At 41.6% G+C, this 25048-nt stretch overlaps 1 protein-coding gene across 1 annotated transcript in view; it reads right to left on the bottom strand.

Moving 5' to 3' along the window:
* Window positions 1-24774, bottom strand: part of CDS1 (CDP-diacylglycerol synthase 1) — a 30023-nt gene extending 5249 nt beyond the window's left edge. Inside the window, exons 1-11 of the mRNA XM_066186484.1 lie at window positions 24564-24774; window positions 16401-16528; window positions 13275-13371; window positions 9935-10032; window positions 9494-9633; window positions 7935-7993; window positions 5124-5206; window positions 3543-3630; window positions 2413-2481; window positions 1268-1420; window positions 555-674 (exon numbers count right to left, since the gene is read on the bottom strand). Coding sequence (XP_066042581.1) covers window positions 555-674; window positions 1268-1420; window positions 2413-2481; window positions 3543-3630; window positions 5124-5206; window positions 7935-7993; window positions 9494-9633; window positions 9935-10032; window positions 13275-13371; window positions 16401-16528; window positions 24564-24653 — 1125 coding nt within the window. The 5' untranslated portion in view covers window positions 24654-24774. The remainder of the gene's footprint in view (window positions 1-554; window positions 675-1267; window positions 1421-2412; window positions 2482-3542; window positions 3631-5123; window positions 5207-7934; window positions 7994-9493; window positions 9634-9934; window positions 10033-13274; window positions 13372-16400; window positions 16529-24563) is intronic.
* Window positions 24775-25048: the final 274 nt, after the last annotated feature.

The raw sequence follows: 25048 nt of genomic DNA, 5'->3' as shown, positions 1-25048 counted from the left end.
TGCAATAAACAGAGGGTAGCAGGTCACATAATTTGCCAATGCACGCTCCCATTACAAGGCAGCACTATATTGGCAAAGGCAGCCAAACATTGCATGCTTTGGGGAGCCTGACACACCAGCATCTGCCCGTGACACCAATATCACTGGTGAAAACTAGCCAAAATCTGAAGGGTAAACCACTGTCAAGCCCTTCTGAGCTATCTACAGATTGCCCTTCATGTCAAGTATAATATCTCGCATCTTGCTTGTCTAAACCACTTCTGCAACATGATTTGGAAGAGTAATTATTGACCAAACTATGTAACCAAATTATTCTTAGATTTCCAGCACTGAAGTCACACGCTGACTATGCAAGATTTGAAGAATATCACACACACACACACCCCTGATAAAACAAAATCTTGTTTCTGATACTAAAAGCCAGCCAAAACATTGTTGCAACTTAGCAAAAACACTACAGTGAAGGATTTAAAAAAAACCCTAACCCACTAATTTATCTAATCCTAAGAGAAAACCAACCCAAAACTTAGAGGCTTACAGGATTCATTACGTACTTTGATTTTGAAAGCTCTTTTAAATCCACTGGCAAAGAATCCTCCAAATGGCCCAATTAATGAGGCAAATGTTGACAATGCAAAGCTGTGCATCTGAAATGGGTACATATTCACCGTTTCCTACAAGAAAAATAATGAACACTGTGTTTTAATATGTTCAATTGTAGGCATTTTTAGCTTACATATTCAACGGGTCGGAGAGTACATTACACGTAACTACTGCTGGTAGTACTTCTTCACTCAGCATGGAAGTAAAGGCACTAACACATAGGATGCTGTGTGGTGAAGAGAGTAAAACTCCAATCCTAACAGCAGTTACACACTAGCTGAAAAGAGAATGAAGTTCTACAGGCTTACTTCAGCTTGCCACTAGTTCAGGCCATAACAAGCCTTTGTCCACTTCCCACAAAAAAATTCAAAGGTTGCTCTTTAAAGATAAGTCTGCAAAATGGTCAAGTGGCATCCATGTGCAGCACAAAGGGAATACAGGCCTCAAGAACACAGGCAGATTCCCTTGGGTGACCTCCAGCAGAGATTTTGACTGGGTGACCACGTTCCCTGTATGAGCAATGGAGAGGCTCATGCTATTGATTCAGTTCTTAACCTTAAGCTTTACCTTAGCATTGAGAGACCTTTCTAAAATGGTTTGGAAACACATTTAAGCTGGGAAGCATGATTTCAATATTAACCGAAGCCTGAGGTTTTTTCCTTACCCATCCCAACACAGCCTGAAGCAGTGGTGGCACAGAGTACTTCTTCATCTGGAAGAGCTCTGAAGGTTCACACTCTGTCACAAATCTGTTGGTTTCACTGTTGTACTCCACAGGGCAGACAAAGTACTGATGTTGAGCCAAAAAATAAGAAAACTGAAAAGCAAAACAAGAACCCCTGAATTAGGCATTTTTTGTTATTGCACTCAAAAATCACGCTTTAATGAATGGCTTTATCACCACAAGCTCAGCGTAATAAAAATCTTTCTAATAAGAGACACAGAATGGAGAAAAATCAGCCTGCTTAAACTAGAGAATGTCTCAACAAGGCAGATGTTCAATGAGCTTAGTGATGATTTCCCCAATTGTTTTCCTTTTTCTATCTCTCAGATTTGTATCTACTGTATCTTCTGCATTATAAAATCCAGAAATGTCATCCACTCATAATTTTCTGCAGTTCACTTGTCCATTAAAACCTGAATATCTCTTCTGATAAGTTTGGCTATTATGAGTTCTGCTGACCTTGGTGACAAATTACTTATCACAACAGTTATTTATGCTGGTATTATCATATGTGCATATCAGTAAATTGCTTTCCAGGAGAAACAGCATTATAAAGCATGTAACACAGAAGGAGTAGTACTTCACAAAGCATAAATAATGCTATAGATAAACTTCAATTTCAAAATAGGGATGCAATAGATGAAAGTATGAGAACTATTAAATCTATAAAACTATTTAATAGATAAAACTATTCCAGATACTGTAACAGAAACAGCAAAAAATGGTCAGTCTATTCAGGAGAGGTTGAAAGCTTGCCTGGCTTTTCCAGCTAGTTATGAATTGACAGAATTCTCTAGGCAAAAAAAAACCCCAAAAACCACCAAACCCTAACTCGGAGGCTTTCAGGAGTTTGAGATAAAATCAGTGATAAATTTGGTTCGTTCAAGTCAAAATATGAAGACTGAATCTATAGAAGAAGACTCTCATGCCTGGAAGTGTTCAAGACCAGTTAGATGGGCTCTGAGCAACCTAGGGTAGTGGAAGGGGTTTCTGTCCATGGCAGGGGGACTGTAATGAGATGATTTTGGAGATCCCTTCCAAACACAACCATTCTTTGGTTCTGTGAATATCCCACGGTTACTTACAACAAATCCAAATACAACAGTGGAAAAGAAGCCTCCAATGAACCCTTCCCAGGTCTTCTTGGGAGACAGCTAGGCACAAAAGAGACAGGGTTAGTCCATCAGTTAAATCACTGCACCCTTTTTTACTCTGTTTCTTGATCTTACTTGTGAAAATTAAGCTGCTGCTTTGTTTTTCAAAGGCTTGTGTGAAATATTGAATGCCAGGATCTGCAGCCACTGACTGTGATAAATAGAAGAGTATGGCCACGACCTGTCCCAGGCAAGGTGGGGAAAAGCCACAATTTGGTTGGTACCACTGGCCAGTTTGAGGGAAGGGAGAGCTCCCATCCCATCTGCTGCTGCTGTCTGGAGGCTGCTGCTGCTGGCCTTTGGCTGCATCTGACCCAGATTATGCAGCTGAACTCCCTTCAAGCAGAAGACTGGGAGACATGCATGAGCACACCTCAGCTCTGTTGGAGAGCTCTGCAAGCAAGTGTCCATTTAGATAGTTCCAGAAATGTGGATGTGACACAACCACTGTTGTGGATGCTCCCAAGGAGACACCAGCTTTCTGCAGACACACTGGATAGCCAATACAGCAAATAGCTAGAGAGACCAGTGTGCCAAACAGTCACCAAATTCTATCACATTTTCAATTAAAGAGCATTTTAGTATCAGAACCAACTAAATCCTCAAAAGTTAACATGGCAACATCATGAAAATAATTAATGGCTTTCTGTGAGGTCTTGCATATTCTACCAAGATAGGAAGATTGATGTCTGAGCCCTTCTCAGTCAACAAGAGGAGCAGGTATATATGACCTAGTGGCTTATTTCAAATTACAGTTTCTGTGCAGTAAGTATGCAGCCAAACCTGCATCTGAAATCCAAAAATAAGGCAATGATAAATGATGATGCAATAATAGACTCAAACTGCATTATCCTGTAATGCCAATATCACATTCACATAAATCCCAGTTTCCCATAGACAAATTTTCAGGAACAGGATAGTCAGTTTGGGCTTTTTTAGCAGAGATGTGAATCATGCAGTACAGTGTTAAGTATTTTTTTCCATTAACATGCTTTTGAACAAGTAACAAAATTGCTATAAATTGTAAAAGCTTGTTAGCGAGGAAGTGCCTAAGCACCTACCTTAATTAATGGAGTTCTGCCAAAGAAAAATCCAAAAATATAAGCGGTAATGTCATTGCAGATAACACTTGAAATTGGAACCAGAAACCTAGAGAAAGACATTAAAAGTTTCACAGAGAAAAACTGCCTGAACCTAAACACAGGACAAAAATTGAAAGAGCAGAATTTCTTTCTGGGAACTTTTTCTGCAGAATTTAGGAGGAATTATGTTGCATAATGTGTTCGCCTTGTTCCCCCATGAGCACCACATTTAGCTACACATTTAGCTGGTTTTAGTCTTCAGCCAAACTAGATCATAACAGATTCATGTTAGTTCAAGTTAGTGTTATTTTGGTGCATGAGCTTAAACATGAACAGGCTGGCTTTTTCCTATCAGGCTTAAAGACTGGTACCATAAGTAAGAAGAAATCAACAGATATAAACATGTTAATGTTTTTGGTAACATCAAAACAAGCAAATTACTCAAAAAGTTTAAATGACAGCTAAATTTTTTTAAAAAAATAGTTTTCCTTATATTTTCCCCCCTCTTGTCAGTTTGGAGCGGCTTTTTAAGTGTTCTTTGCATGCAGGTTGCATCTGAAGTTGTTATTCAAGCCTATTAAGCTCTCTTTTTGTTTTTTTTTTTTCTTCCTTTCAAAGCAGGGATGTATTAATAAGCTCAAAGTCAGATTTTTTGATCATCTGCCAAACTGTGTAGCAAGAGTGGCAATATGAAACAGTAGACTAGCAAAGCAACTAAGTTCAGTTTTTGATACATGAACATAATCACTACTAAAAGAATTTCTATATAGAAACTTTGTCAAAGGCTTTGGGCTTTCTTTCTAACTGTAAGCATGCCTTGTCTGCAATAATCTCCCCAGATGCACATATCTCAGGAAGAGGAAAACATACAGCATTATGTCCTTGGAAGAACACAAACCATCTTCCACGTGCTTCCTTCTTCTTTCTCAACTTGAAATTTACCCTGTCCCTGAAGAAGTGAGGGGTAGGAAAACACACCCGCTCTCTGAGGAGTGGCTTTACATAATCAAGCTTAACTGCACTGCCAAAATTTAATGTATTACTGAAAATGAGGCACAAAGATTGCCCAACCATAACCAAGATTAAAACTCTTAAACTATTTTAAGTACTCTGAATTTATTTGAACAGGACAGGCCGCAGGGAACGTGGCCAGATGGGGGATTTCAAATTAAATGGTCCAACTTCAATAGCTCTGAGCAACCCGAAGCTCCCAAGTAATTGCAAAAGAATTGCTGGATATTCATCCGTTCAGCAAAATGCTGTGGAAATTATTTGACATAGCATGCAATCAATCCTTTTCCCTGCAAGTAAATGAAGCGGTTGTTCAAAGCTATCAGACTTGTGTCTGTCAATCTAGATAAAGAGGTTTCTGCTTCCCTTCCTGTATGCCTTACCTCATCACTCCCAATTCCTCCAACTCCCCTACCAATTAGACACTAATGCTCCCATATTTTGTACTGCCTTAACTGTTCCCACAGTTATTCCCTGCACAGATCTATGCAAAAGAACCAACCTTTCAATGCAATAGAGGTACAAATCAGTTTGATACTGTCCCCTTACCAGATCATGCCTTCAAAGAGATTTTGGATGACAAGATGAGATTGAGTTACAGTGATCAGCAAAGTGACATGAGTCCATGCGAACTGTTAACAGTGCAACAACACAACAGTTAGTGAAAACACCGACCCGTGCACCTCCATAAATCCTGGCACATCAGCTACAGGAGCTACTGAGGAGCTCCCTGGGAAGACCAGTTCTAGTGATAATGTGAGAGATGTGTGCATACAGTATATCACAGGTGAGCTGGCTTTCTGAAGCAAGTTCTGAAACTTCAGCAGGTCTCTTCATCACTTACCTCCACCCAGAATTTTTTAACATGCAGTTTTAACACCTGATTTAATAAGACATACACCTCCAGCATGAAAGCAGCAAAGAAGTTTAAGCAATGTGATATTCTGTATATACATGTAACAGACATGTTAGAACTGTAACAATAAAATGGCAATGAACTACTCATGAAAGAGTCATGTAACACAGATGTGGATTTCTCTCTTAACAGAATATTCTTATGAAACACGAAAATTCTCAGGATTAGCAAAAATAAAGTGTTTGTTTTTAAGGGCATGGTCATTTAAACAACCATTTAGTTCAGTACTACTATATGTACTTGATGCTTAATCTGCAGAGCCAGTGTATAATAAAGTGGTTTCCAAACAGGTTACCAGTAAAGATTCTGCGATAGATTTTATTTTCCAAGCACTTCAAAGTCAAGAACTGGTAGTTTTCTCATGACACACCAAACTTAAGCACTCTAAATGTCCTGCTTCTTTAATTCTCTTATCACATGTGTTTACCTATGGCAGCCAGACTCTACTTCCAGATAAGACAACTCCAGAAGCCTTAAAGTAGGGGGAGGGACGGTACAAGAAATGACAAAAGGTTTCTGAAAAGACTGCCTGCTGGTTAATTATTGCAGCTCTGCAGCAAAGTTTTCACTATTTGTATGGTGACACTGGAACACCACCTAAAGCCAAATGCCTACTCTACTGGAATCATGGAACAGTTTGGTTGGAAAGGACCTTAAAGATCACATAGTTCCAACCCCCTCACCACAAGCAGGGACACCTTCCACCAAACTGGGTTGCTCAGGGCCCCATCCAGCCTGGCTTTGGACACTTACAGGGATGGGATAGACTCTCCTTTTCTTCCTAAACACTGTGTTGCTACACAGCAGATACATGGCTTCACTCTGCTTTGTTGCAATTCCTGGGTAATCACATTTTAATGGCTTTTTGGGCAGACACCAAGTCACGTGACTGACATGACACATTTTCACCTTCTTTCCAGAAGAGGAAAAAGGAAAAAAAAATCATGGCAAGTTAATATATTTAGGTTGTACCAGTCTGAAGATGAGGAGGTTTTTTGCAGATTAGAAGATAAAGACTATACCTCCTAGAAAAGCTGCATCTCACTGTCAGGTAAGTTCTCCTACAAACAGGGTACATTATTTTAAGTAAAGGACTTTTTTAGATGTTATTATATAGCTCAGTTAAGTCCTAGTTTATAACTGGGGATCCTCCAAGTGCTACCTAAAGCACTGCAGAAACAGCAGGGTTAACCACATTCCCAAAGCTTTAGGAAATCTTTAAATTGTGCAATGCCCTGATTGCTCAAGTTCTTTCAAGACAGGAGCTGTACTGCACTGCTGTTTCCCTGTGATTTCTAATCATTCCTATATAGAAGTGGGAGGTGGGGCGTTGTCAGTGGGGTGTTTTGAGTGTTTCATTTGCTTTGGTTTTAACCTGTAATGTTACAGAATCAGTTTTCAATGTATAAGATACACGTAAGAAAAAGGTTAATGCAGTTGCTTAGCTACTATGCTGATTATTAGGTGGACAAATATGAAAGAGGACAATGCTGGTTTCTTTTAATACATCAATGATCTATTGAGACACTGCAGAGCAGAAGACCAGAACAGCTGTCAAGTGTCACAGAATAAATATTCCATACAGGGGTTAAGATCAAGTTCTCCTCATGGTACTTCAGTGGGGCCTCCAGAAAACAACACTAGAGTCACAAGAACCACTTTCCACACAATGTTGAACTGTTCGGCTTCAGACATGGCAGGGAGAGGCATCCCCCTTCTCCAGCAACCTCTTTCATATTGATGCCTTAAGTTTTAGCTTTCATATTTTTTCAGATTCTATACCGCATTAGTATGTAACTCTGAACTTCATATAAAGTGTTAGCAAGTTCTCCTCACAGTTTAGTTGGACAAAACAATCCTTTTCCAGCCTGAGAACCAAGGACACCGTTGCAGCTTCAGGCCCAAAAAGTATAAACAACAATGAATTGAGGAAAGCAGTCTGGGGGGATGGGACTTCATAACCTGAAGCTGCAACTGGACGATTAACCCCAATATGTAAATGGCCCAAATTTTTAAAAGTGTGAAAATTTGTGACTCGTTGTCCATCTTGGGTGTAGCCCTGGCCAGGCTCTGGTACTGCCCAACGGTATCCTTTGAAGGCCTTTTAATAAATATCTACTTTATTCCTTTAACTCTGTCTAGCCTCTGTTCTAGGTAGCCTCTCAAGGCCTATCACTAAGGGAAACATATCATGTTGGACATGCACAAGGCCTCACCAAGGACGGCTTGTACTGCCTGAGAGGCCACATCCTGGGATATAATAATAATCATCATCATCATCTGGAAGGTGAACAGATACAGTCCAGCATGACTTGATTTCATGTTACTCCCAATTAAAGCACATTTTCCACACCCCTCTTCCAAACTATTTTATGAGCATATGGACATGATTGTTTCTAGTGACTCATAACGTGAATGACCACAGCAAAGTGGGTAATACACACCATGTAAAACTGCAGACGATAATGTTTCTTCACTAAACTCAAAACAAACATGCAGAATCCTGTAAAACAAAGCAAGTGCAGTTTGTACCATCTTATATTTAATGACACTGAACTGTGATATACCAGTAATTCTCTTCCTTTGAAGCAGTTTTTAATGCCTCTGCTGCTAGAAGTGTTGGCTTATATTCAGTTAAAAGTACATATAGAGTTATTCTCATTTATTTAACACAGGTTTAGCTAACACCAGTAATGAACATCCCTAGTAAACCATCTGTAAAGAACATGCATCTAGGCACATACAAGGTCCCATTGTGGACATCAATTCTTAGTAAAGGAGATCATCATTTTTAAAAACCACTCAAAAGCCAGGTTAACAAACTGGTTTTGAATAATTAACAGAAATAAATGAAAGGAAAAGACCGAGTTGCCCCTTTTCCCCAGACAGGCATATGGGTGCACGCAATGCAAGTGTGAAGCACAGGTGTTGGAGAATTCAGCCGACCAAAAAGGATTTTCTGGGTGGCTAATTGAGCACCTCTTCTCTCCTATGGCAACTTCCTGCACTAACAGGGTGCCAGAGACCCTCAAAAGACCCTGAACCCTGGGGACAGCCCCTAAGTGACCCCACAATCCCAATGGGCTCTGCTACACTCTGCCTCCTCTTTTTGCTCCTGCTTAGCCTGCCTCATGACTCCCCTCACAAACTGAGAAGGCATTTTTAAAGTCAGTTTCTCCAAGCCAAAGCCAGCTGAAAAAGGTCAAGTTCTGCAAAGCTGGTTTCAAGTTTGTGATCTAAGCTCAATTTTTATTTGGTTTAAGAAAAAAAAAGAAAAAAGAAAAACTGACAGATCATCACAAAGGTCAGATTTCTCAGTACACTTCAGAAATATTTGTAGCATGACAGGCCCCTGTCCCTTAAGCCAATCTGAGTCTTCAGCTGATTTAATTTTGCTAAACTGCATTCCTGAAAAAGCATAGTAACATGTTCACAAAGCAATACCCCACAAGAGTGCCAACTTGTGTCTCTCCTTCCTAGAAAAAAGGCTTTTAAATAGGTTTTCTCTGGACGGGGAGTAAATTTTTCCATGAGGCAAGTATCTGAATATCGTGCAGACAAAATTAAGACTCAGGCATTTTGACTAATCAGTTTAAAAATGTATTAGTAAATCCTATTACTGGAGACCTAGGAGAACACTTGCACAGTAAAGAATCAACCCAGTACAGCAATTACACACAGAAGTCATCTCTACAGCCTGCCAAAATAGCACCAGCCCTTCAGCAATCAAAATTAATGCTTGTCAGCCTCTTTTCAGCACTATTGTCTCAACTGTCTCAAGACCATTTCCTTATTTAGGTTGGTTTCTTCTTCTCAGTGAATGCAAAATTTGTACTCATCTTTTCACAGGAAAAATGCAACTGCAACCACCTTATTTCCTCAAGCATTCAGAGGAAAAAGAAACTGGAAGTGTATAAAGATGGGGAACAATTATATATACATTTAAATTAAATAAAGAAATACTGCACAAAGTTCTTTCATTTTTGTGATTTCCTGCACTTACCTGTTAAATAGAGTGCAAAAGATATAAATCTGTGGTAACGAATGAGGAATTGCAGCTGTTCTCTTCTTTGCACAAACGTAGCGAAGTAATCAGCTACAGTCTCTCCATAAAAGAAGTAGTTCACACACAGCAAAAAGTACCTGCAGTATGCAACAGCTAACAGTTATTTTAATAAGACAATAAATATTATATGCAATTTATAAAAACAAAACAAACAAACAAGGATTTATTTATTACAACTTAAAGAAAGAAGTAGTAAAAGGCCAACTGATTTGTCCAAGTTCACTGGGGGAACACAATTACAAAATTCTGCGTTACAGGCAGATGTCTCATGTGGGTCTGCACATGACCCACTGAGCTGTCATTCCACCACAACAGGAGAGGAAGAAGGTGATTTAAGTTTCACATCCTGGCTTATTGATGTTCTGGTTTGCTACTCACCAGCTGAGGGATCTAAACCATGGTAAATCATATGAGTGGTAGACTCTGTAACCAATAGTAATGATTTCATGATAACACTTCACTTGGATGCTTAAGACCTAAAAAAAAAGAAATAAAAAGCTTGGTAAATATGCTACAGTAGTTTCTTACAGGCAGTAAGGAGCACTGTAGCCTGCATTAAGGGAAGACATTACTCTGAAGTCAAATTTCACTCAGAAAACTGCTTCAAATCAAATCCAAGGAAAAACTAAGCTCCATTCAAAACTTCAAAAAAAATCTCCAAACCACTGTACATGAAGGGAAAAAACCCTACATTGGGCTACTTTCAAGAACATACTCGTGAAACAAGGGAAGGCTCCTGACCTTTCTGCACTAACACAGTTTGACAGCAGCAGGTCAGAAGTGCTTCCTGTAAAGAAAGCTCTCCTATTTCTTTTGGCTAAGTTTTACCTTTACATTTAATTCTAGAAGTATTTTCTGGACCCAATGGAAAAAACTAGCTGTGCAACACAACTTGGACACCCAGGTCTTTCACTTGTAAGCATCTCATTAAGGGAATTAGCATTTATGATTAGAGGCAAAGGTCATCTAACCCACGTCGGAATGTCACAGCCTCCCAGGCCTTCCTTCTGTTTTGCTGATCTCACTGCTTCCCTGCCTTGCCTGTCTGAGTCGGGCAGTATGTCCTGTCATGCCTTTGGGTTTCAAAGGACTCTGCCACTCCTGTCCAATCCGCAGGCTGCGAGCAGATCACCCTACCCAGACGTATGGAATTGCCAAACTCCCTCCAGGGGTGATCCCGTGCAGGGGTTGGAGCGAGAACCCGCCCAGGCAGCCAGCGCGTGTCGGCACGCAAGGTTTTGGGCACCCCCTCACCAACTCAGCTCATCTTGCTCAACCTGTGAACGCAGCTTCAGAGGCTTACACCACCCCAGCCAATTCATTTTGAAGCTCCCCTATCTTGTGCTCTTCCTTCTGCTTGGCCAACCTTATAAAACTAAATGCTGTAGGCAAGAGCAATACTACAGGATCACACCTTGCAGTGGAAAAGGGCACCAGAGTCCAAGCCATGGAAGTCTGGTACCCGAGTAGCCAGCAAATGCAGAACATACATCCCAGCTCTTTACAGCAGTCTTGTCCTCCAAACCTCACTGGATTACTCCTCCCACAAAGCTCTGGGCATTTTCAGTCCCAGTATTGAAGTTCAGTTTTAACATAACAACTGTTATTTAAAAACAAGCTATTTTATTCCAGTTAAATTAAATAATTATGAACAAGACTGGTTTTTCCCTCCATTCTCCTTTGTATGTAGTCTCGTTAAGGGAAAACTTAATATCAACTCAAATATCAACTTAATTACCATCTCATTACATTAGGAGACAGACGTTTTGCTTTATGGCACAAAAGAAGAACTCTATTTAAATTCTATACTAACTTTAATTACTTTTTTGTTCATGTCTTAACAGCTTGCCCATGACTGCAATCACACAGTATACCATGAATACACAAAATCACCTTGCAAATTAATTAGCTCCTTTTTGTTCATAATCATAATTCTCAAATGTAACAGACTACTAAAGGGAGGATTGTGGGGAAAAAAAACTTTTTACAACAACCTGCAGTTTAAAAGGTCTTTTTTTTCCTGTTTGTTCGTTTCTTCACATGCAAAAAAGAAAATCCTCCATGAATGAGACAATGAATTAGTAGTTCGTTATGTCATTCATCATAAAACAGGAAATATTAACCCGACTAATTCAGGTGCGGAAACTGTAATGCAGACCATAATGCTGACAAAACAGCATTCCAGTCTCTCAAGACATTAGATTTTATGACCTTTGGAAGAAGGGGCAGGCGACTTAGAATGACTACAAGGATGTTGTGAGATTATGCAGGAAGAAAAATAGAAGGGCCAAAGCCCAATGAGAACTTAGTCCTGCTACTGCCATTAAAGACAATAAAAACTACCTCTATAAATGGATCAGAAGCAAAAGTAGGGCTAAGGAGAAGCTCCACCCTTTGTTGGACCCAGGAGGAAACACAGTTACAAAGAATGAGGAAAAGGCTGAGGTTCTTAATGCTTCCTTTGCCTCTTTAATGTTAAGACCAGCTGTTAAGCTGGTTACCTTCTCCCCTGAGCTGGGAGACAGGGACAGGGGTTGATCTCTTCTCCTAAGTAACAAGTGAAAGGAAATGGCCTAAGTTTAGAAGGGAGCAGAGGTTTAGATTGGATATTAACAAAAATTTCTTCACCATAAGGGCTGTCAAGCATTGCAAGATGCTGTTCAGGGCAGTGGTTGAGTCACCATCCCTGCAGATATTTAAAGGATGTGTAGATGGGGACTTGGGGATGTGGTTTAGTGGTAGACTTGGCAATGCTGGGTTAACAGCTCAACTCAATTATTTTAAAGGTATTTTCCAACCTAAATGTTTCTAGGAATACAATCCTAAAATTGCCTCATGGGAGGCCAAGAAAAAAGTTAAAAAAAAAAAAAAAAAAGATACTTGAACAAACTTAAAAACTGAAGCAGTTACCTAGAAGGAAGGACCAATTTCAGCACATTAAAAGCTAAATTCCTGTCCTTTCCTTTGCCAAGACTGGGAAAGATAGTTAAACCATCATTCCATAAAAATACCAGCAATTAAAATGGTGCAAAGAAGCAGCAAAGGCTGACTTGCCGTACAGCATGTATGAAGAATATGATAACTTTTTTATTGTTATCCTCATCAGCATTTCACTTCATGACCTAAAAATGCACTTTGTCTGTACCTCAGAAAGGGATCTAGCTCCAACCTACAGATAAACGCAAAGCCACAATGAAGCCCCATAGAGAAATATGGAATTAAAGGAGCACGTCTGAGGAAGGACTTTCAGTGCCAGCTGCAGACAGAAGGCCAGGGCTGCCAGCTTTCCTTAGCCTCAAAATTGCACCTGTTTCTTAATTTTTTTTTCTTTAGATTTTTGCTGTTATTAGTGGGTCTGGGGTTTTTCTTGAGTTGGTTTTGGTCTGTTTTTTGTTTGTTTGCTTTTGAAAACAAACCTCAACATGCAACAGTAGGTGGTACAAACTAGTCAATGAAATAGTAGTAGTTAAGTAAGGCAAGAGTAATACAACTTCTTGGAGTTAGTTTAAAACCTAAAAAAGTAATTACAGTATATAATAAGTCCTTAATCTATAAGGTCCAGCTTTGAATCCCTCAAGTGTTTTTCAAAAGCATTTACATTTACAGAAATAAAAGACAATAACTCTGAATTGTCCAGGCAGTTTACTTTCAGCTTAGGCATGATGAATGAAGAGATCAAATAACTCTTGCACAGAAGAATGCATTTAAATAGACTTACCAGAAGCATCAGCATAAATGATCCCAGATATATAATCAGAAAAAACCCAGAAATCATAGCTAGGGAGAGAATTCCACGTATCCACCAATTTTTCCATCTATTAAAAAATAAAAAGCAAGCAGTTATAAATGAAAATAAATTCCACTTCCTCTGCTAACTAGAGATTAAACTGTATTAGAAACAGTGGAAATACCAGAAGTTTTTGTCTTCAATCAATGCACAGCAAGAAACACAGAATCAAGCAACTATCCCGCTAAACAGGATGCACAGTAAAAGAAATTAAAGTTAGACACCTTTCTTCTTCCCCTGTGCTGCCTCAGTCCTGCCAAATGTTCTTTGCAATGAACTGGTACAACCCCATATTGAAGCTGCTGCGAAAACACATCAGGACCCTGAAAAAGCACGTCAGCTGCAGGACTGATGGGGGCCCAGCCATGCAAAGGCTGGCATTTGAAAGAAAGGCTGCCAGGTAAAAAGCAAATGATTCTTTCGGGAGTAACAGACACACAACAAAACCTCCAAACAAATGACCATCAACTTTCTACAGCTGCAAAGTAGCTCTTTGGCCAGGTAGAGGGTTATCTATTGAATATCTATTCCAGTGCTTTTGTGAGCACTGGAACCAGCACAGGAGAATATGTGACAATGGGGGTTGATGGGTCACATTAGCTGTACTCTTTGGTCCTTGTAGACCTTTGCAGCTGCTGGTAGCTACCTAAGGAAAACAGAGTAAAAAAATCTGTTACTATAGAATAATTTAAGCTGGAAAAACATTTAAGATCACCGAGTTCAGCTGTTAGACTAGCACTGCCAAGTCCACTGCTAAATCATGTCCCTGACTGCCACATCTACCCATCTTTTGAATACCTCCAGGGATGGTGATTGCACCAGTTCCCCAGGCAGCTTGTTCCAATGCTTGACCTTTTTCCTAATTTATATCTCTCCAAAGGTTTAATTCCAAACCTTTTTCCCAAATTAAATCTTTTGTAACATCCAACCTAAACGTCCTTTGGCACAATTTAAGGCCATTTCCTCTAAGTGTCCGCTGAAGCAACTGATCACAAGCTACTGCTAAACACAAAGCCCCATACTACAGCTTGAAGACATTCTTTCTAATGTTTTGCTTTGCATCAGTGTTGTGTTTCACTGTTTCATCAAGAGATACACCTGATTCAGGAGAGATCTGATTCAGTGTTAGTTTTGAATCAGACTCCAGTTCTAATGTAAACTTCAACTACAATAATTTGATTTTCTAGGATGTGACTCATTGACAGGTTAATGGCAGCTACAGCCACTAATTGGATTTGCCTTAAGTACCAGGACAGAGGCAGGAGAGGCTTTATCACAACATGTTTAATGTTGCTCTATGATGTGGGATATACAGTAGCAGCTTGGCCCTGGTGGCATATCCATAGTGAGCAAGGCTCCTCCAGAAGAATTCTGCGTCCTTTATGAGTAATGTTAAAATACCACACAGTATTTTGGGAGTGTTGGCAAGTACAGCCCTGGAAAGACAACTTCAGTAAGACAAGAAGCTCCAGAATTTAGGAAGCCACCTGACAAGTGCATTGTATCCTAACTCTCTGCTAGAAAGTTATAGATACTATTTCTTTCAAGAGTCAAAGATAAGGAGTATCCATATTTCTGAGAGTTACAGTGCAACCCACTCATGTTGCACATGATGACAGTGGCTCTGCTGGGACTGATGGCTACTGAACTGTCAGGTAATTTCAACTCTAGCATTCATAAAGCACCAGGAATTTAATTTTTCACTCAAAGCACCCTTTGTATACCTTTGTGCAAACACCCCAATAAAGAATTTCAAGCATGTGAAACACAAAAGGTTTCACCTGCACCTCTTAGTCACAGGTTTGAGGCATCACCATGTCCTTTGGAACAAGTCTGATTTGGAGACCTAAGACTTCCACATTTAACACAACGACAGAATTCTGAAACAGACACTCCTTGCAGTGTGATGGCAATGGAGAATACCACATTCTGCTCACAGGTGCTGCAGTTTAGACACAGGCTTTTTAAAACCTGAAACATTACATCTGCTTATAGCTCATGGACACAACAGAAACAGACCACACATTAGAAAATGAGCAAGGAAAAAAACTCATTTTGCAGTGCTGTTGGAGATACCTGCAGGAGATCAGGTTTTTTACAGGGATTTGGAAGGTTTTAATTATAGTCTGGATTAGTGATCCTTCTTTTGACTCTTGCAAGACCTAAATTGCTTCTAAAATATACGCGGTATATTGCTTAGTTTGTTTTATGGAGCATAATGTATATATTATTTTATATATAATTATTATTACCCACATTCATTTTAGTAGGTAGTTTTTTGCTATCACCTAATGCTCTTTCATTGCATAAGTGAAAAAAACAATCCAACTTGCTTGCTCCAAAAGGGTTTGACTGATCAGGTGTTGTAAAGGGACTGCATAAAAAAATATACAAGGAACTTTATCCAGCAGCCTTCATGAATATGCAGGTCCACACAATTATCAATTATCTGTCTATCTGCACACATACACATCCCCCCACATTTGTTGGCCATCAAGCTTCTGGGAGGCTGGAGGAAGAAACCTAAGTTTGAAAAGAAACAGCAGGAAAAAATGAGCACTGCTTTAAAAAGTATGGACGTATCAGCCATGATGCATTTAACTGTACAGCAAATTATTTAGAAGGGGAAATGTCACAAAAAATCTAGCAAACCTTATCTGGAGAATTTACACATCTTTTTGTTCATAAACCAAACTCCCTCTCAATCTTGGAGGTAGGAAATCAGTTTATTACAACCTCCAGAAATAATCATTCTGTAATTCAAATTCTTTAGCTCATGTTATTGCAATGCTCAGACTCAGTAGGTGTTTATGCAAACTGTGTTTACTTAGAAAAACACGCAATGGATAAATACAGGTGTTTATGCAAAAAACATTCCACTGAAGGGACTATCAAAGCATAAATAAACCAGTAATATCCAGCAACAATTTATCCTTGAAATTTTCACATCTACCATACGAAACCTAAAACTGCGGTACAAGACTTAAAACTGCAATATAATCTGTATGAATTTTAGCCACCAGCTGTTAAATTTGAGAGCTCTTTGTTTCACTGTACCTGGCAGACAAGCCTGACAAAGCCCTTTTGAGGATTTCTGGAGTGCTGTCTGTTGGTGGAGGAACATCAGGAATATCTGAATCACTTCTAAGGTCCAACTCATGAAGTCTTTCTTCCAAATCCACTTCCTATCACAAAAAGAAAAATAAAACTATCAGAAAACTCAATACAAAATGAAAGATCATCAGCGATTTTGTCAGAAAACAGTATTCTGAGTCAAACATTAATTTAGGAACTGATAATATCTGCATTACCTTCTAAAAGACAGCAAAGGTGTACTAGTGAAACTGTAGATGTTGTAGGAGACAAATGTATGCCAGTAAATGTTTATAGGAAGCTCTGTACATGGATGTTGTGACATTACCTGCTCTATTCAAGAAACTTTCCATTCTAGGCATCACTTTTTCATGGATACGTTTCCAGAAATACTACAGCTGACACAGAATACTGAAGTTTGCCAGAAATCCCCAAGCCTCTAACACATTCCCTCATCTACATCTCCAACTACCCTTCTATGGAATAAGGGTAAGGCTTAATGTCACATTAAGAAGAAAAGAAAGGAGATGTAATGCATGAAGAAACATGCATCCCTTTATCCAATGAGAAGAAGTTGCTAGCAGCTTTATACAAGGTAGGGCTTGAACCCTCAGGCTTGAAAAGAACAATCCAAAACCAAATTGTGAAGCGACCAAGTGTCCCATGGACACTGTATTACTCAAAATAATTTTGTGTGCGACTGCAGCACTATGATTCTTCCTTCAGTATTCGCTGAGGACTGCTAGAGAAGACACCATCTAGACAGACTGTGTGTCTAACCCGAATGCAAAACAGGCACTACATATTTTGGTGACAATGTACAAATTGTCACCAACTCTCAGAGCACACTGTCAGGACTATTTTTTTCTTAGTTAAAGCCAACACTAAGGGTGACTTCACTCGTTCTAAAGTTGCAAACATCACAGCTCCAGGGAGCTGGAAATCTGCACTCAGCCCTGGCACAGCAGTAATGCAGAGAGCAATCTCTAGCTCAGTGTCTGGCTCTCTTGAGACATGAACTTCCTCCTGACCTCCCTGACTCGCCTCACCTTCTTACAATCTCAAACAGCTTCCAGCCTGCCCTGCTGCCTCAAGTTCATCAGCTCTTAACAATTCTCAGGACTGTTAAGTCACTGTGCTTTAAAACTTTCTTCACCACTGCTATATGCTATTTCTCCATCTCCCCCTCTTTCCAACATCCTCATCTCCATTCTCTCTGCTTTATTTCCATTCTCCTTTATTTCCATTAATTAGAAACTTCTGCTTTTCTTTCCTATTTTTCCTTAACAATATTACTTTCCTCCCTTGTTCTGAGTATTTTTGTCACTTTTTCTAAGCCAGCACGGGTATAGCCTCTCTTTTGCCCACACTACAAGACACCACGGAATTTAGATGCCTACACCCCCAGCCATCCCACCCAACCCCAGCATGGTTACTCTGTTTAAAATCCGTGGCCTTTTCCCCGCAGCTGCCCTTCGGTGTAGCCTCTGTCCCAGTGCCTGGCCTCTGCAAACAACACGAGGCAGAAGATAAGGTTTTCCAAAGCTGGTCGCCCAAAGCCAAGGGCCGAGCCCACACCTCGGGGCTGGCTGCGGAGGGGCCAGGGGCCAGGAGCTGACCAGGGTGCTGCAGGCAGGCTCCAACTCGGACCCTCCCCTGGCTCTCCAGGGACTCCGATCCGAGGGAAAACACCATCCTTTCCACTTAGACAGGGCTTTTAACTTTTTAGAACCCGAGGCAGTGAGCTGACAATATACACATGCACAAGGCAAGTGGGTACTTGCCTCTCTCTTTTTTTAAGTTAGGCCCGGGTTTTTCTCATTCATTTGACGTACCACCCACATGCCCAAGATGAAATTCTCGATTTTACAGCATTTACTTCTCTCAAAAAGGTGATCAATGCTTCCTCAGACCTTGAAACCCCACAGCTGAATAATTATTAGGCAGACTCTGCCTATAATTAACACAAGTAACAAGAGCAAACAAGCTGTGGTCCAAATTTCAAAAAGTCTGCGGAACATCTGAAAAAGCACAAAAATAAATTAAAATTACCACACTCACAACCCTGCTATTCAGAGTGTTGTACCATAGCCCAGGAAAATAGCTATAGATGCAACTGGGGGGGATCACAGCTCTCTCCTAAAGGCATGTTCCAACCCCTGTGAGCTGCTCTGGAGTGCAGCAGGCTGTCAGTACAGTCCTGGGAGACACCACTCACCGTGCAGATGACGGGCAGTAATCCGGGCCCTAAGACCATGACTTAGCGTATTTAATATTAATCCCTGCTTGCAGATGGCAGAGATGTTCTCCCTTCTAAGCACTCAGAACTAAGAATATCCGCAAACTTTTTTATTCCACTTTGGTGTTGCAGAAAACAATTGTGTTTAAACAATATATATAAAAAAAATCACACTTAGTTTTATCCCTCTGATCTTTAGCACACAACTATCACTTATAAGCATCTCATTATCGGCAATATTTTAAATTTGCTACTTCTAACATCTGAATTCACAAGGGCACAGCTGTCTTCAGAGTACCTAACCAGCCTGGAGAAGGACTCAGTGTTTATCTGATGTGATTTTCAGTAGTTCATGGGAGTTTGGCTGGTGCAATCTGCAAGTTGCTTAAAACTTGGTGCTTTTTTTCACCTTACATTTCTAAAATAACCAGTGGGAATCAACACCTCAACTCTCTTCAATTTCCCTGTGCAACATACTTCAAAAATTACCATGAGTGCTTTATTTTCCAGTTAACTGTTATCACAGCCACAACAATTTCCTGAATAAGGCATTTAATTTGTAAAATCAGGAGCCAAAGAGGACATTGCTCACTAAAAGCTAGTTAATTGTCTTCTGCATCATTAGGTGCTTAGAACCTCATCACTGGGGGACGAGACTTTCTTGCTAATCATTTTCTAAATTATTTTACGTGATTGATTACAAACATTCCAGTTTACAGCCACAAATAACAACAGTCATTACGGAAGGAAACACTAAGTTAATCACTATAAAAGCATTAAAAAAAAAATCATCAAGAGCCTTGTTAATGCAGCTTGACCTTGTAGAAGCAGTTCTGAAGTTTAGCACAAACCCAAGCAGCCCTTCCTTCTCCTGCTCTTCAGATCTGAGATGTGGCCAAGCTTAGTACACTGTAACATCAAGGACTTGTGAAGGTCCATGGGAAATGCCGCGGGTACAACACTGTGAGCAGGTATTTATGAGGTTTTCAAAGGCTAATTGAAACCAGCACAGATTGTACTGTCCTAAGTACCTAGGAAACCTTTCAACTCCAAATTAAGAGTTTTATCCAAGGGGTTTGGATTTTTTTCTAGAGTTTTCAAACTGTAGGTGACAGAACTGTTCATACACAGAGAGTGTGCCACTCCTGCCTGCTTGATTCACACGCAAAGTGTCTGTAAGGGGTAGTGGTTTAAGTTTGGTATTCTCAAAAGACAAGAATTTCATCCTTGTGGTAGGTCTTCTGTACAAGACCACAAACACAAAGGGAGAAACTCAGCTAGTCAAGAGCTTGAGTCTCCATACCAGGAATTCAGAACATGTGACACCTCGCCATAAATTACACTTCCATGTGGATGTCTGCTTGCCGGCTATTTTGCAACAGCTCATGAAATACAGCTGTGTGTCATGGAGAAAAAAATAGACATCTCTATCTTTCATCACCTAAAAGGCCTCACACTTCTGAATTGCTGTTTTGTACCACACGCCCTCCACGACAATTAATACGTGCCAAGCAAGCCACGCAGCAGAATTATTCTGGTTACAAAGGCACTCGCAATGTTCCTCTTGTACGGCGTTTTTCCAGGACGCCGCAAGGAACTCCTAAGTAGACAGCAAATATGTTCTTCTTTGAGAATGTAGCGTCTCCATGAAGAGCAACTGAAAAAAATGAAGCCATTGTCCAAGAATTTATGTGAAAAAGTCAATGAGCAAAAGCATTTAGTTATTGTCATTTTATAAGCCCAAGTGTTACTCCAAGTAAATTTTCTCCTCTTTGATCTTTTGGCAGTCTCTCTCACAGGTTCCATAGTAAAGTCAACAGTTCAGTTAGAACACATTGTAGAGTATTTAATTAGGTGTACCTTGATACTTTCCTCTGAAGCCAAGAATCAAAGTATCGTAAGATCCTGAATAATGAAACCTTTGTTTCCAAACTATTAAAGCCTGACATATGCAGAAACACAGGGGAGAGACCTACACATACTGAATCAATGACTGGAAACTACAGACCCTTTGCTCTCTGCATTAGTATTAATTCACCGCCATTTCCAAGAAAACAGAAGCTTGGAAGTAGTCTGCCCTTATTATAATTACCACGCTTGTAGCAGAAAGCATAGAGGTCAGACTTTTCTGTGAAAATTAAAATGATCCATTTTCGGGGTACTCCAAGAGAAATAATCCCAATGAAGTAACTAAGTGATCCATGGCAGACAGACAGATCTATAGGCTATACTGTAATTAGGAATTTAATTTATCTCCCAGCAGGTTTGTGGGGGTTTGGACATCAAAGATCCAAGTGCCAAACTGAGCTTCACAGGTCTGGGCAACTTATCTGGCAATTGATTCCCTGAAAGGGCTGTCCCACAGAACAGAAACAGCTTTTTCAATACCGTAAGAGAAACAGCATTCAGTGATTCCAAGCTTGTTGTAGTTACAAATAATTAACAGCCAGCAATGCAATATGATCACACTTTCCCCTCCCTGTCCTACTCCGACAACTCTGTACAGTACAAAGAGGAATAACTGTATGATACACTAATTTTTTTGGAAGCATTTGAAAGCACTATCTCTTACTTTTTAGCAAAGAATGCAAATAATTGAAATTTTAAAAGACTCACGAACACATGCAGATCACCCTGTAAATTTTTAATTGATTTATACATATTAAGTATCTGAATGCCAAGTCATTTCTCTTTTCCCCAATGCTCTCAGAGTATTTATGAAGGCACTTTGACCAGATACTCTTAGGAAAAGTGCAGCCAGGGCAAGCAGCAGGAAGTAAGAAAGAGACAACCAAAAAAATCACTCCTGCATGCCACGGCACAATACAAAGAAAACAACAAACTAATGAAATTGCAGGGCCCTATAAGGCAAAGGCATGTTCACAGCAATTTTGCAAAATGGCACCAGCTCAACAAGCTAGTGAGCAACTGGAGACACGAAGACTTGCAGAGCTTGGGAACTTCAAGAAGCTTTCAGAAAGGGTACACCATATTCCTTCACACAAAACCAAGGAATTTAACTTTTCTTTGAAACTTTATCAATATAGAAATAGCTACCAGTTGTTTCCAATTAGTGACAAAAAGGTATGCAGATGAGGAAGAAAACCCCCAACAGCTTCGCTTAAATTCAGTAGGAAATGAGCATCTATGGACATAGCAAGTGTAACATGAAAAGTACCAGATAGCACACAGAAAACAGGGCTCCAAGTAGAATACAGAAAAACCTTCAGAAGTATTTAGTGTTTCTGGAGTTCTTCAACAAACACAGAGGGCTTCTCTACTTGGGAAAAAAAAGGTGCATGTTGCCTTTATGTATCTGGAAGTCTTGGTCTGGGCCAACAAGAGCAGAAGAAGAATAAAGCACATACAATCCAAAGAAACAAGTTTTCTCCTTCATTGCAAGTGATGAAGAGGGTGATGTTCCTGAGCTGCCTTCGAGAAAGCAGTGCAAACCCACTGCAGCCTGGCTATCCTGAGTAGTTATCAGCCAAAGAACTAGTTTTGAGTCCAAATACAAGATCACCACACCAAATGGGGCATCTCAAAATAGCCAGAGGACAACAAAAGTATCCACTTGTTGTAAAGTCCAGGCAGGAGATAGAGCAGAGTGATAACCATCTAGGAAGCTGTATAATGTGACACCTGTGAATCCTGATGACCAGATGCTGCTCATCAAATCACCTGCAGCAAACATTACATGTGTGCTCATATTCAAAACAGAGTCCCAAACTGTGACCCATTGATTGAAACCTCCATACAAAATACTGGTTCATCTCCACAATGGCACTAAAGCCAGCTTAATATGTAAAAACAATCCTTACTGTCACTTGTGAGCCACGACAAGGGTCACCAGTGCTGGGCGCATTGCAGATGGGTTAAACAACTCCAGCGGGAACATGGAGGGTCCCACAAATAATCCATGAGAAAGTCTCCTGTGCAGTGGAAAAGGCTTTCCTTTTCTGTCATTCAAGTGAACACAAATGTATGCACATTGAAATCCATCTCCTGTAACCAGCATCCTGGCTGCATACACAGCACCAGCCTCCTGGCTGCCCAACATCATCCCAAATGGGATGAAACACTAGGCTGTCGAGCAGCTAGAGTAAAACCACAGCAGGCCTGTAAGTTAGAACAGCATTTTCCTTTCTGAAAATCACACAGGTAAACCAAGATTAGGGGCACCCTATGGAGGTCTGAGTAGCAGAGGCTTTGAATGGCAAGAATTCTTTGAAGGCAGCTCACTGCACACCTCAGAAATAAACTTACTCTGCAAAACAAAGCAAACCAGAGTATCTCCACAGAAAAACAGCTTTTCGAGCACACTGTGATGAGAAATTATATTTAAAAGTTAATTTTGATCTACAGAGAAATACTGTGCACAGCTATAATCTAAACACTATCTTATGTGATTACAGCCCTCAATACAGCACTACAAATTTGCAAGTTCATTGCTTTTAGTTAAAGCAACCAAAGCAAGGAATAAACAGTCCTGAGTTTCACTTTCCAGTTCCTTGCCACAATGCCTAAGGCAGACTACACACTCTGCAACATCGACATCCATGCAAGTTTAAGAGTAACTGATTCAAGTAAAAAGACACGTATTGCTACCTCAATTTAGCAGTCAGAAAGCTTTTTTTAAAAAACTTTAATTCCAGTTACCCAAATGAGACCTTCTCTTTCATTTTATTCAGACAATTAGCAACTGTGATGTGGTGATGTGCTTAGCTTTTGTAGAGATAAGCCTTAACTCCACAGCAAACAAAAGAACAGCACTGTGGCTGTTTTGCCACTGTAATGAACCTGATGCATAGACTTAGTATTTCAAAAACCTCTTGCCTTAGCAGAAATGTCATACTGTAAGTCCTTTCCAGGCCAGAGGTGAATGCCTATCACTTAACAGGCCATAAAGCAGAGAGAGTTGCTGGGGAAATGCTGACACAGCCTTTAAATGGAGCAGATCACTGTTCTGAGTTAGTTCCAGTGCTACTGGACTAGCCCTACCACACAGAAGCACACTCTTTGCCTGGGTCAGTGTCCCAGTTTCATCTGGGATAGAGTTAATTTTCTTCCTAGTAGCTGCTACAGTGCTGTGTTTTGGATTTAGCAGGAGAATGATGTTGATAACACACTGATGTGTTTGCTTGGCTGAGCAGTGCTTAGCTCAAGTCAAGGACTTTTCTGTTTCCCGTGCTCTGCCAGTGAGGAGGCGCACAAGAAGCCAGGAGGGAGCATGGCCAGAGCAGCTGATCTGACCTGGCCGAAGGCTCTCCTGGGGGGTATTGGCTGAGAAAGGCCGATTGCTGCTCGTTGTTGGGCAGGTGGTGAAGCAATCGTATTCTGCACCACTTGCACTTCCTGGGGTTTTATCATCTTTTTGTCATCTCCTTTTTCATTAATATTACTATTTCACTTCAATTATTAAACTGTTCTTATCTCAGCCAACGGATTTTACCTTTTTTTCCCGACTCTCCTCCCCAGCCCACCGGGCAGGGGGAGTGAGGGGTGTGAGGGAGCGGCCGAGTGGTACTCAGCACCCGGCTGGGGTCACACCACGCCATCAGCTCCCTCGTCAAGAGGTGAGACACGACACGCAGCTACGGCGCTGAGCTTTCGCTGCGGGCCCGGAGAGAGCCCGGCCGCTCCCGTTTCGGTCTCGCCATGGGGGAATGGCAATGGGGCAAAACACGCGTGGGCCCGCAACCCCTAACTTGGCACCCGGCCCTCTCTCTACTCCCGCCACCCGAGAGCGCGGCCGGGTTCCAGCCCGGGAGGGTCCCGGCTGCCGGGTCCGGAGCGCAGCGCGGAGCTCCACACACGGTCCGGGCCCGTGGGGGGAGGCAGCGCTGCCCCCTGCCCCAAAAGCCGCCGCCGCCCCCGCGCGTCCTCACCTTGTCGCTACCCGCCTCCGCCGCCTCCTCCTCCTCCTCCTCTTCCTCCTCCTCCTCGGCAGCCGCCCTCCGCCGGCGCCGCGCCGACATCGCGCCGCGGGAGCGCAGCGCCCACCCGGCGGCGAGCGGGCGCAGGCGGGGCCGCGGTCGGGACGGGGAGGGCGCGGAGGCCGCGCCGCGGAACCCGCCCGCCGGCTCTCCTTCCTCCTCCTCCTCCTCCCGCTCGGAGCCCGGCGCTGTCCCCACCACCGCGGAGGCGGCGCTCCGGCTGCGGACGCCGCCGCAGCTCGGGGGCGCGGCCGGACCCGGCGCCCCGGGAGCGGAGGAGCGCCCGCGTCGCCGCGGCCGGGGCGGAGCGGAGCGGGAGGGCGGTGTCGCCCAGGTGCGCCCGGCGCTCCGCCCCCGCCGCCGGCACCGCCCCCGGGGGCGGGAGTGAGCGGCCGGGCCCGCGGGGCTCCCGGGCCGCGGCAGCCCGTCCGCCCCAG

Source organism: Chamaea fasciata, unplaced genomic scaffold (genome assembly GCF_029207755.1).
Source record: "Chamaea fasciata isolate MVZ Bird 193981 ecotype frontalis unplaced genomic scaffold, bChaFas1.0.hap1 SCAF_6, whole genome shotgun sequence".
Taxonomy (NCBI): domain Eukaryota; kingdom Metazoa; phylum Chordata; class Aves; order Passeriformes; family Sylviidae; genus Chamaea; species Chamaea fasciata.
The sequence above is the reverse complement of the archived record's forward strand: the minus strand, read 5'-3'. Positions and strand labels throughout refer to the sequence as shown.